Source organism: Benincasa hispida, chromosome 11 (genome assembly GCF_009727055.1).
Source record: "Benincasa hispida cultivar B227 chromosome 11, ASM972705v1, whole genome shotgun sequence".
In the NCBI taxonomy this organism is placed as follows: Eukaryota; Viridiplantae; Streptophyta; class Magnoliopsida; order Cucurbitales; family Cucurbitaceae; genus Benincasa; species Benincasa hispida.
Window position 1 is genome coordinate 39,436,088 of NC_052359.1, and position 13,095 is coordinate 39,449,182.

Here is a 13,095-nt window from a genome sequence, read left to right on the forward strand (position 1 = left end):
AAAAAAAAGGGCAAGCAAAAAGGACAAATGTTATCACGGCTATGTTTAGGGAAAGGTTCTAGGTGCTTAAGTAATAAAATTCCATCGAATCGCGAGAAGTTGTGGAAGTAAATTGTGACAATCTCTTTATTTCATGTGATTCATTAAACATAATATAAATTTCGTCAAAGTAAAATAACCCTTTCTTCTCTAGCTCTGAGTATCTTTCGTATGAAATTCTACGATGATGTAAATTGGCCTGCTTCAGATACGTGAAGGATACGTAGGTCAATTTTTTTCCTTCAAATTTAAGCCTAACTACTTAAAAAGTCTAACCCACAACCCATTTTATTTGAGTGCATGTTTAGGAGTGATTTTAAAATCATCAAAAATAACTTTTTTTTTTATTATTTTTAAAATCACTCAAAAAGGCACATTTAATTACTCAAAATTAATTTAGTTTTCAATTTTATACTTTTAAATGCAATTTTCATATTATCAAAATTAGTTTTGAAGAATTAAACATGTTTCACGGTGATTTTGAAAATGACAAAAGTGATTTCATCCATTTTAAAATCACTTTCAAACATAAAAGTCCACTTAAATTGAGTAATCCAAAACAAAACAAATTAAAAATGATAAAAACATAAAAGATAAAAAAAAAAACCAGAAAATAATTAAATCTTCATTCTTCCCTTCTTGTCTTCTATTATTCAATCTTCATTCTTCCCATCCTCAACTTCATTATTCAATCTTCGTCTTCTATTTCTTTCCTATCATCTACTCTAGTCACTTAACAATCACTCTACGTTACTAGGATTTTTTTTTAAGTTTTCACTCTCTTCTTGAATCTATTTTAATCTAACTTAAAATAACTATTATAGCAATTAATTAGACATTGTGTATATATATATAAAACATATCTTCAACGTATTTGTATCTTAGTTTTTTAGAAATTAACGAATCACCGTATCGTATCCGTATCTATGTATGTGCTTCTTAGATATTCATGCTAAACACCTATCACTGATTGAAGTAGTCAATCAATCATATATACTTTATCTCGAATGATATCTATCAATATTATCAAGGATTCAAAGATAAAGCATTAAATTAGTGTTTTTCTAGAGTGATCTTGGATTACAGCTTGTTTTTCTTCCTATCTTTTTGTTCTCACTAAAATATATGATGATTCTACAAACCTGACAATAAAAAGGTAAATAAGAAACTAAAAGATTTTAAAAAGTGGTCTCCCCCTTTTTAGTACATAGTTGAAATAATTGTTTGTGTTTTTTCAATCTTCTACTCATTCTTGTTTTAAATTCAAAAAGAGGGAATTTCAAATATTGAAATATAATGCTTTTCAGTTTTCACATAAATTTGCCTGATTGATAGCCATATATAAGAGCCAGAGTCAACAATAATACACTTTTAACGATGAATTATCTTCACTTGATGAAGAGCTATCAAGCACATATATTTCAGGTAAAACAAAGAATCCGTATCAAACACGTATTAGATACCGATACTTTCAGATACTTTTCAGATACGTATTTGACATGCGATTTGATGTATCTATTTTTACGCTTACCTTTTTTAAAGAAAAAAAAAAGATAAGCAACTCATCTAATTTTTTACAATTTAATAGTAAGCAGTCTATTTAAAAAGTTTATTACTCGAGTCCAAAACTTGAAAAAAAAAAAAAAAGAAAAAGAAAAAAGAAGACCAAACCCTATAATCATCTAATCTTCATCTTCAAATTTAAGTCCTCACAAAGTCCACCAAAATACAACCCACTTAAATATCTTCAACAATTTAACAAATAAGTTCTTCGTTTATCTTCATACTTTTCCCTCTAATTTTCTTCTTCTCTAATCAATATGAGTCACTTTTTTATTACATTTTATTGACTATTTACTTCAACATCTTAGATGTTTCTTTTTGTATCGTATTTGGTACTATTGTCATTAACTTGTATGCTAAATTTATCTATATCCTAGATTTTTCTTAAGAAAAAAAACGTATCTTCAACTTATTAGTATCCTAGTTTCTTAGAAATTGACGTATCGTCATATTCTATTATATTCGTATCTCGTGTCTGTATTGTATCTATGCTTCATATATAGATGAAGAGTTTCTAGAAGGAAATAGTCATAGCTCAACCTTTTCTAAATGGGCTTGGCCTTACAACTTAATGGGCTATCTTGACAAACTTCCCTTCTAAACTAACAAAATTATTGCTATTAAATCCTTAAATATTGTACTATTTAAGGGTTTAACTGAAAATTTCATAGCATTAGAATAGAGTATTATTCATAAAAATTGAACGATTGAGGGTGGAATCGACAATAAATTCTATAATTCGGTGATGCTTTTGAAATTTTCTGAATTTTATAATAATAATAATACTCATATTAAAATACTATTTTTACTTTTAGACTTTAGGATTTGTTTGTTCAATTCTAGTTCCTATATTTTTAATAAATCTTAAGTATAGTCCCTTGAAGTTAATTTTTATCGAAATTAACTAAATAATAATAATAATTTTTCTACAAGAATATACAATATATGAATATGTTTTCAAATTTTATAATGGAGATCTTAATAGATAACAAAAAGTTTTGAGAAAATTACATTTTTAGTTTCTGAATTTTTAAAAATATGTAAGTTTTGTCATAGAATTTTCAAAATGTATTTTTTAGTTTCCAAGTTCTTAAGAATATGTGCATTTGTTCTTTTAATTTTTGAAAATATATGTTTTTAGTCTTTGAATTCTTAATAATAGGTTTAAAAAGCTCCTGTGGTAGTTTTTTTTATAATTATTTTAAATTAGAAAAACAATTTAGAAAAAGTATCCCTTTCTCTATTTTTTTTTGAGATAAAATGTAATTCAATATGCCTCACAGGCCATTAAAATTCTGTCTTTTACAAAGAGATTTAATATCCAAAATTGACATTTTATATAGATGAAAACAATATTTTAATTAACTTAATAATTAAGTACTTAAACGGAATAATCTCAAAAGTTGAAGGATTAGATTCAAATTTAAACTTGAAAATGATTACATTTGATAAAGTTTTCTCCAATTAATTGAAAAAGGTAGAGAGAGTAAACATTGCCAAACAAACGTTTTTATTGAAACACACTATCTTCCTTTTTACATGTAATATTAAATCTTCAAATTCTTCACTTTTCCCTCTCCAAATTCATTCTCTTTTTCTCTCTCTTCAATTACAAAGAGAGAACTGAATTATTGCTCTTCAATCGGCGATGGCACATTCTTTGAATTTCTTGCCCTTGTTTTTCACTTTACTACTCTCTACGGCGGCGGTTTTCTCGTCCGAGGAATTGGACGACGGAGATTCACAGCGGAGAGAGGCTGATCGAGTGGTCAATTTGCCGGACCAGCCGCCGGTGGAGTTCCGGCACTATGCCGGTTATATCAAACTCCGGCAGAGTGAAGAGAAGGCTCTGTTTTACTGGTTCTTTGAGGCTCAAAACGACGTCGCTCTTAAGCCTCTTGTTCTTTGGCTCAATGGAGGTTCTGTTCTCTCTCTTATTTTTATTTAGTCCCTATCTTTGAAAGTGTTCCCAAAAACACCTCTAGATTTTGATATTTTTTTTTGTTAGTTCTTCTGACAACATTCTCAAAAAAAAATATCCTAAATTCAATTATGAATAAAATTTAGGATGAAATTTCGGGTGTGTTTTATTTTAAAGTGGAGTATCATTTATATGTGTTAACGACCACATTTGAATCTCCCAACTTCTTTATACTCAAAAAGAAAAAAAAAAAAAAAAAAAAAAAATAGACAAGAGAAGAAAAGTAAAATGACAATATATTAAAATATGAAGATTTTAGAATCATTATATATTTTGATGGAGAAGGAGGGTTTATATGTTATTTTGGTGCTTATATTTTTAATTTTTGTTCATTTTGATCTTTATATTTTTAAAATATTTTATTTTCATTTTGTACTTTCAACTTTGTTTGATACTAGTCTTATATTTTTAAAATGATTATTTTAGTTATTGTACTTTTAAATTTAATTTATTTTGGTTCTTGTAGTTAAAAAATGGTCATTTTAGTCATTTTAAACATGAAAATGATGGGAGCAAAATTCTCACTTTTACATATAGATCTAATATCCAACGATAGCTTTTTAAACCTATTAGTAAAAACTCGAGGACTAAAAAATTACATTTTGAAAACTTATAAACTTAATGCACTTATTCTTAAAAAAAACTCGAGGATTAGTAAAGGTAGTTTTCTTAATTTTTTTTTAAAAACCAACAAATGAAATAAAATTGAACAAACGGTAGAGTATGAAAACCATATTTTAAAAGTAAGATCAAAACGAACATTTTTAAAAATATAAAAAATCAAAATAAATAAAATCAAAATTAATAGATAAAAGTAGTATATATATAATAAAGGTAAAGTCTTGTCTCTCTTTTATAAAAAATTTCTGACTTGGACCTCGTGACTAAGTGTGCTTTTACACCTATTATACTCTTTCTTTTAATGTATTAATACTTTAATTTTTGTTTATTTAAACTTTATAGATTACAACGTAAATTTGAAAATCAAGTTTGGAAAATATGTGCGATTAATATTTTGATAGAAATAACTCAATATGAAATCTTTTTCAAAACGATAATTTTTTTTAGTGATTTTCTTATTAAAACAAAATAATCTTAAATATTGATTACAATATAAATAGAATGATCAATAAGAATATAGATTTGTTACTAAATATTTTTACGATATTTAATATGTTGAGACCAATAAAAGCCTAATAATCGAAATATTTTCTTAATTTTAATTTTTTTAGACATTCAAATTAAACGTGTGCTACAAAAATATTGTTTTTCTCCAATTTCCCTAATAAATAAGGAGTTGAGATTTGAGAATATTAAAAAAAATTGTGAGCATTTAAACTAAATATAACGACAAGAAAAAAAAAACATTTTAATAAATTTCTGCCATTGGAGATTATGAAAGCATGTCACTTTGTGGAAAATGACTACAGTGTTACTCTATGATTGATGTAACTTTTGTCTATATTATAATCTAATATTAAAAATGTTAATTATAAATTTTAATATTTATTCTACTTTTTTTCTTTTTAAAAGAATATTTATTCTACTTTAAATTTATATCTTTTAATATTTTATTTTGAATTATATATATAAAATTGTTTGGGCTAAGGTATAATTTCATATTATTGCATTGGAAATAAATCTTTTATATGAAGTTTATATACTTGAATAAAATGTTTAATAAAAATGTGCTTATTAAAAAATATTTTGGAATATAACATTAAAAATCATATAAATGAGAACATTTAGATCTGGTATGATGCGATATACTAGAATGGACATTTTACTCTCCTTTTATTTTAGTATGATCGACTTTTTCCATTCATGTTTATCAAGATAATGAATTATTTTACTTTCGGTAGAATGACAATGAAGTGGAGAATGACAACGAAGTGGAAGCGGGGATGAAGATGTCTTTTGGTCTTTTTCGTCTCTATTGTTTAAGACAATTTTGTTTATACTATACAAGAATCTTTATTAAAAAGGAGAAAAAAATTGAGGAAAAGTTTATTATTTTACTTTGAAAGAAAAAGTTTAATTTAATTAACTTATATTCCTTTTATTAGTTTAAGCACCAATATGCAATATATTTTTAATTCAGTATTTATATTGAATACCTTTATACACACTAATAAACTTCCATTAGAATTTAAATTAATAAGTAAAACTTGAAGATTAAGATTATTTTGTCTATGATGATCTCTAGCATGCATTCAATACATCAAGGTATTATTATAATGTGTAACGAAAATATCCTTCTAGTCCCTAGTTTTGAGTATATTTCCTTTTTATCCCTAAAATTTCAATATTTTATTTACCTTTTTTGAGTTTTGAGTTTAATTTTTTTTTTTTGGTCTTTAAATTTTAGAATATTACATTTCCCCCTTTAAGTTCTGAGATTAATTTTCATTTGATCTTCAAGTTTCAATATTTTATACTTTTACACTTAAGTTTTTACAGGTGCAACTTTGGTTCTTTAACGTCAACTTTCAGTTAACTTATTTAAAATAATTATGACATAATTTTTTTAATTAATTTTAAATAGTGAAGAAAAAATAGTGAAAATAAATTTAATTATAATTAATTAATTTCTTTAATTTAATTAATTGATAAACATTAATATCAAGGATTGAAAGTGAATATTTATTGAAAAACTAAAGTTAAAAATGTAAATTTTGAAATCCTACGGACCAATTTGGAACAAAACTAAAAGAGAATCAAAGATAAAAATGTAACATTTTGAAATTTAGAGACCAAATAAAAAATTAAATTCAAAACTTAAGAGTAGAATATATAACATTTTTGAAACAATGACCAAATAGAAACTAGAACCAAAACTTATCTACCAAAAAGTATTGTCCGTATAATAAATATTTTTACTTTAAAATTAACATTTATCTAAGCCAAGTAGATTTTATCTCGATTCAATTAAGACGTTTTAGATGTGTCTTTTACGTTATACGAATGTGATGATTAACCTAAACATAATCTAACTAATTAATTAAAAGATTAATTAGTTAAAAAAATTTCCCCTTCCATGGGAGTACCTTATGTATAGAATTGAATTTGAGGAAGAATAATATTTTTAGTGAATAATTTGATATTATCAGGGCCAGGGTGCTCCTCCATAGCTTATGGAGCTGCTCAAGAACTTGGGCCCTTCCTTGTTCAGAGCAATGGAAAGCTAAAACTCAACCCTTTCTCTTGGAATAAAGGTATACCCTAATTTCGATTTTTTTTTAATTCACATAATTCATATAATCTCCATTAAATAAAGTGGTTTTTTATTTTTATTTTATTTTTTTATTTTTTTGCAACAGCTGCAAATATGCTATTTTTGGAGTCACCAGTGGGAGTGGGATTCTCTTATACAAACAAATCATCAGATTTACAAAAGCTTGGAGATAAAGTCACAGCTGAAGATTCTCATGCTTTTCTTATTGGTTGGTTCAAAAGGTTTCCAAATTTCAAACTTCATGATTTCTATATTGCTGGGGAGAGTTATGCTGGTAATTTTTCTTTTCCTTTCTGTTTTACGATATTTGAGATGGGAGGATCAAACCTCAAGATCGATAATATATAAGTTTGTTCTAAATATTCATGGAGCTTTATATGCCCATATTGACGGTTAAAAAAAAATCTCTAAATTGGGACAATATATAAATTATGAAGATTAATGTCATTTATCTTATTCTAAAATATTGATGGTTCAATCTCTTATCTCTGAAATTGTTAAACGAAAAAAATATAATAAAAAAGTCGTAGCTTGTAAATATTATTTTATTGTATTTGGTTCAAGTGTGTTTATAGTGTATTTGTATGAATTGTTATCCAAATATAGCTTATACATTTATTATTGACATATTTACTCTCTCTCTTTTCTATATTAATTGTTTGAAGGACATTATGCTCCCCAACTTGCTGAGCTCATTTATGAGAGAAACAAAAATTCTAGCAAAGATTTGATTGTTAACCTCAAGGGCTTATTGGTAAGTTCCCTCTTCAAATAATAATTATAACAAAAGAATAAATTTTTTAGTTATTAGTAACCCAATATAGACGGGAAGATTTGAGTCTCCCATTTTAATATAAGTACTGTGCATGCCCGTCATAATTGAGTTATGCTTTATTTCGTAACAAATAAAATAAATTATTATATAACCGCTTTTTAGATTACTTTATTTCATTTGATCGTAGTTTACTGTTTTTTTTTTCTTTTATGATATGTATACTAATATGTTTTGTAGGGAATAAAGAATAAATTAATCAAACAAGTAATATTAATATATGATCTTTTTTTTTTTTTTTATATATAAATAATTAGATTGGAAATGCAGCCATCAATGATGAAACAGACACAATGGGAATGGTTGAATTTGCATGGAGCCATGCCATAATATCAGATCAACTCCATGCCAACATCTTCAAAGATTGCAATTTTTCAGTTGACATCGAAAACCTAACACTTTCTTGCCTTAATTACTATAGAGATTTTTTAGTTTCTTACTCCAAAATTGATATCTATAATATTTATGCTCCAACTTGCCTCTCTTCTTCGTCCTCTTCTTTCGACTCGATGGTCAGACTCCTCGATACTATTCCTGGAATCTTCTCGAAATATGTAAGACTTCTTATCTCTCTCGAACAAACTTTAATTTAATCTTATGTTTTTGTAGTTCAATTACAATCACAAAAGTGAAATTAAATATTGATGGTAGTTGGTGATGTATTCACTAAATTATGGTCGGTTTTAACCCCTTAATTTAAAGCTTCTATATATGTTTTTCGTGGATGGATTTTGATTATTGTTTTTTTTTTTTGGTTTTTACTTAGAAATTATGGAGTAAGCTACCAAGAGGCTATGATCCATGTAGTGCAAATTATGCAGAAAAGTATTTGAGTAGAGAGGATGTTCAAAGGGCTCTTCATGCTAATGTCACCAAACTTTCATATCCTTACACCCCTTGCAGGTAATTATTTCTATGTTAGTTTATGTTGTTTTTTAATGTTTATATGTTTATTTCAAATTGGATTACAAGTTTAGTCTCTAAAATCAAATTTACACAAAAAGAGTTTGTCAGCGGTTAGAATTTTGTTTCATAAAGTTTATATTATATGAAATTAACAAGAAATTGATCGAGTGTCTAATAGACTTCTAAACTTTCGATTGTGTGTTTGATAAGTTTTTTAATTTTATAAATGATTATTCGGTCTTTTCACTTATATTTTGTGCTTAACAAATCTCTGACTTATAATTAGACTGTACTTAAAGTTCATATGCTTATTTTTTACAAATTGAAAAGTCAACATTGTGTCCGAATGAAGTCAATGTTTTTTGGTGCAAAAAATTGTGAATTAGTCGATAATTTATTAAACATAAGATTGTAAGTTAAGTTCCATTTGATAAATAAAGGGTCCGTTTGGTAACCATTTTGTTTTTTTGTTTTTTTGTTTTTTTTTTGAAAATTAAGCATATATACCGTTTCCACCTTCATCTTTGTTTCTTTGTTATCTACTTTTTACCAATAATTCAAAAAACGAAGCCAAAATTTGAAAACTTAAAAAAAGTAGCTTTTAAAACTTATTTTTGTTTTTGAAATTTGACCAAGAATTTAACCACTTAAAAAAGATGCAAATCATTGTAAGAAATATGAGGGTAATTAAATAGACTTATTTTTCAAAAATTAAAAAAAAAATAAAATGATTACGAAATGGAATCTTAGGTTTTAGTTTTTGAAAATTAAGCTCACAAACACTACTTCTATCTATTAGTTTTTTTTTTGGGTTGTGTTATTACTTTTTAAAAATGTTTTAAAAATTCAAATTGAGCTTTGAAAATTAAAAAAGAAAAAGTAGTTTTTTAAAAAAATATTTTTTGAAAATTTGGCCAAAAATCCAAATGTTTCTCCAGTGAGAAATGAAAAGTAAAAACCATAACTTAAGAAATTTATGAGGAAAAAGAGCACAATGTTTAAAAATAGGAAACTAAAAACAAAATTGTTACCAACAAATAAGAATAAGAGATCTACTGGACATACTCTTTTAACGTTTAGGAATCTATTAGCCACAAAATTGAAAGATTTTAAAAAATGACACAAAACACTTTTATAAGCTTTACAAATGTATTGAAGATAGAGATACCTTGTGAAAGTTTCAACTTGTAACTTAACCATATTTTGTTATCTTTTAATATATAGTTTTGGTTTATGAGCTTTTGTAACCCTTCATACCAAAAATTTGCTGCTGATATGTTGGTTGGCAGTAATGTCATCCAAGATTGGATTGATGCTCCTGACTCTGTCTTGCCAATCATTCACAAGTTGCTCCAAGCACAATACCGCGTTTGGATTTATAGGTAATTTCCATTTATATTTCTCTTCTTTAATTTCCTTAAAAACTCTCGGGATATATTTGAGGCAATGAGTCGAACGGTGAGCTTCAAGAATTATAAAGAAGTCTAGAGAGTTGTGAAGGTATAAAATTGATGCCTTTTAGTAGTGGGATCTAAGGAGTGGAGTTCACAACTCCTTGGATCAAACACATCATTATTGTTGTATAGATGAAATATGACTTAATCAATAAATTACTCTAAAATTGCATGTAATTTTGCAGCGGTGACACAGATGGAAGAATACCAATAACATCGACAAGATATAGCATAAAGAAAATGGGGTTAAAAGTTGAAGAAGAATGGAGGGCTTGGTTTGAGAGGCATCAAGTGGCTGGTTGGGTTGAAACCTACCAAGAAGGCCTCACTTTGGCTACCATTAGAGGGGCAGGCCACCAAGCCCCAATCTTTGCTCCTCAACAATCACTTGCTCTATTCGTTTACTTTCTTGCGGACCATCGTTTGCCCATAACTCCCAAAATTTAGTTATTAAAATCAATTTTATTATTGTCTCTGTTTGATAACTATTTTATTTTAAGTTTCTTTATTTTAATATAAATAAACTTGTTTGTTTGTTAATTGTACTATTTGTATTCTGAAGTGAGACTTTATGATTAATAAAAGAAAGGTAAGATTAACCTAAATAAATTTTGACTTGATTTGCATTTTGGTATTTGTTTTTCTTTTTTCCTTTGAGAGTTTTTTACTTGCTAAAATTACGATTTGAAGATCTGCTAAGTTTTGGGAGAAATCTTTACTCTAATATTCGATTATAAATTCTGATGGAATGCTTACTATTTATACATAGGAGATCCCTTCAAATTAGGAAAAGAATAATAAAGAATAAATGCATAAAAATTACATGAATATATAGATGGATAGATTTCATTAGATAGGAGAATATTCCTTCGAACCAATTTCTATTCAACTGGAGCTTCTGGAAGATGGTGAAGTGGGATATTTGATTGATGATTGGTTGCCAGCTTGGCAAGCTTTGTTGACTCGTTGGCACGGCTTATGTGGCGATTCTCCCTAAAATTTCCCCTCAAACGAGAGGTCAGATCAATTACCCTAAGTTTGGAACGAAGACATTGAAACTGTGAGTGTGTTAGCGGCTTTGTATGATAATCAGCTAGCTGACTGGATGAGGGAACGTAGCGTACTTCAAGTGCATCGTGAAGAACTTGGTCTCTGACAAAGTGAACATCTATGATGTATAGATACTTCATCTAAGGTAAAGAATTCGTATCAGACACGTATCAGATACAGATACTTCTCAATTCTCAAATACGTATCTGACACGCGATTTGACATATCTATTTTTATGCTTATTTTTTTTTTAACTTTTTTTTAAAAGTAAAAAGATAAGCAACTCATCTAATTTTTCCCAATCTAAAACTAGGCAACCTATTTAAAAAACTCACTACTCGAGACCAAAACTAAAAGGAAAAGAAAAATAAAATACCACATCCTAGAATCATCTAATCTTCATCTTTACATTTTAGTCCCCACAAGGTCCACAAAAATATAACCCACTTGAATATCTTCAACAATTCAACGAAAAAGTTCTTCATTTATCTTTATACTTCTCCCTCTAATCTTCTTCTTCTTTTCTAATCAATATGAGAAAGTTTTCTATTGTATTTTATTGATTATTTTATTTCAATATCTTAGATGTTGCTTTTTGTATTGTATTACAACATTTGTACTATATTTTGTACTATTGTCATTAACTTGTATGCTAAATTTATTTATATCCTAGATTTTTTTAAGAAAAAGAAAACGTATCTTCAACGTATCAATATCCTAATTTTTTAGAAATTGGCATATCACCGTATTATTTCATATCCGTATCTCGTATCTATATCTGTGTCTGTGCTTCATAGGTGAACATCAATCTCAATGTGTTTGATTCTAGCATGGAACACGAGGTTGGCAACAAGAGGACTGACACTTACGTTGTCACACCATAGGATAGGTTTCAGAGGTAAGGAAACACCAAGTTTTGTGAGTAGTTATTTAGTCCAAACAATTTTAGAAGCAACATACACTAAAGCCCGATACTTTGATTCTGTACTCGATCGTGTCACAGTCATTTGTTTCTTGAAGGACAAAGACACAAGATTTCCCTCGTCGAAAACACAATATGTAGCTCCGGACTTGCGATCATCAATGTTTGATGCCTAATCAACATCAGAATAGGCAGACATAGAGAGATCAGTACTCGGTTGAAATAAGAGACCAAAATTCTTGGTTCCACTCACATACCGAATTACCCTTTTTACAGCTTGTCAGTGTAGATTAGTTAGTTTCTGCAAGAATTGATTAAGGTGATCAACCATGTAAGCAATATTTGGTCGAGTGTAAGTGATATATTGTAACGCGCCTATAGTGCTTTGATAAACAAATGTATCGTAAAAAAACATGCCATCATAAGGAGACAAATGTTTTTAAAGGACACTCAGAGATGGAATTGGTTTCAAGTCACTAAGTTGTATCTTGTGAAGCAAGTCGTCCACATATTTGGCCTCACTGATGATAAATTCAATGTCAAGATAATGAATGAACTCCATGAAAGTAATTGAGTTTGCGCAAATCCTTCAACGCGAACTTTGTGTCCAAGGATTTTATCAGGGCATCAATTAAAGTAGTGTTATTGTCAGTGATGATAACATCATCAACATAGATTAATAGCAGAAGCATAGACTTTTTCTTGTGAAAGATGGCCTTATTTAATTTCAGATATGATTTAGATATGATCATTTAATTTCAAACATGATTTGGATAAGATTGATCAACATACCCAAGGGGTTGTACCATGTAAACATCTTCATCCAACATCCCATTAAGAAACGCGTTATTGAAATCAAGTTGCCGCAAAAGCCAGCCGTTTGGGACTACAAAACTTAACACAACACAGATTGTAGAAGTTTTAACTACTAGATTGAAGGTTTAAAAAAGTCAATTCTAGGATTTTGATGAAAGTATTTTGCTACCAGCCTTGCTTTATATCTCTGAATCGAACCATCTGCATTCTGTTTAACTCGAAACACCCATTTGTTACCCACAATATTATGAAATGGAGAGGGAAGTACCTAAAACCCATGTCTTCTTCTTGACTAAG

At 27.9% G+C, this 13,095-nt stretch overlaps 1 protein-coding gene across 1 annotated transcript; it reads left to right on the forward strand.

The window, feature by feature from the left end:
- Positions 1-3,090: 3,090 nt before the first annotated feature.
- On the forward strand, positions 3,091-10,555 carry LOC120089702 (serine carboxypeptidase-like 35). The gene is made up of 8 exons (XM_039047067.1): positions 3,091-3,521; positions 6,694-6,798; positions 6,904-7,092; positions 7,484-7,572; positions 7,908-8,204; positions 8,417-8,553; positions 9,846-9,938; positions 10,196-10,555. The coding sequence occupies exons 1-8, from the start codon at positions 3,251-3,253 to the stop codon at positions 10,455-10,457; spliced, it is 1,443 nt and encodes a 480-aa protein (XP_038902995.1). The 5' UTR covers positions 3,091-3,250; the 3' UTR covers positions 10,458-10,555.
- The last annotated feature ends 2,540 nt before the right edge of the window (positions 10,556-13,095 follow it).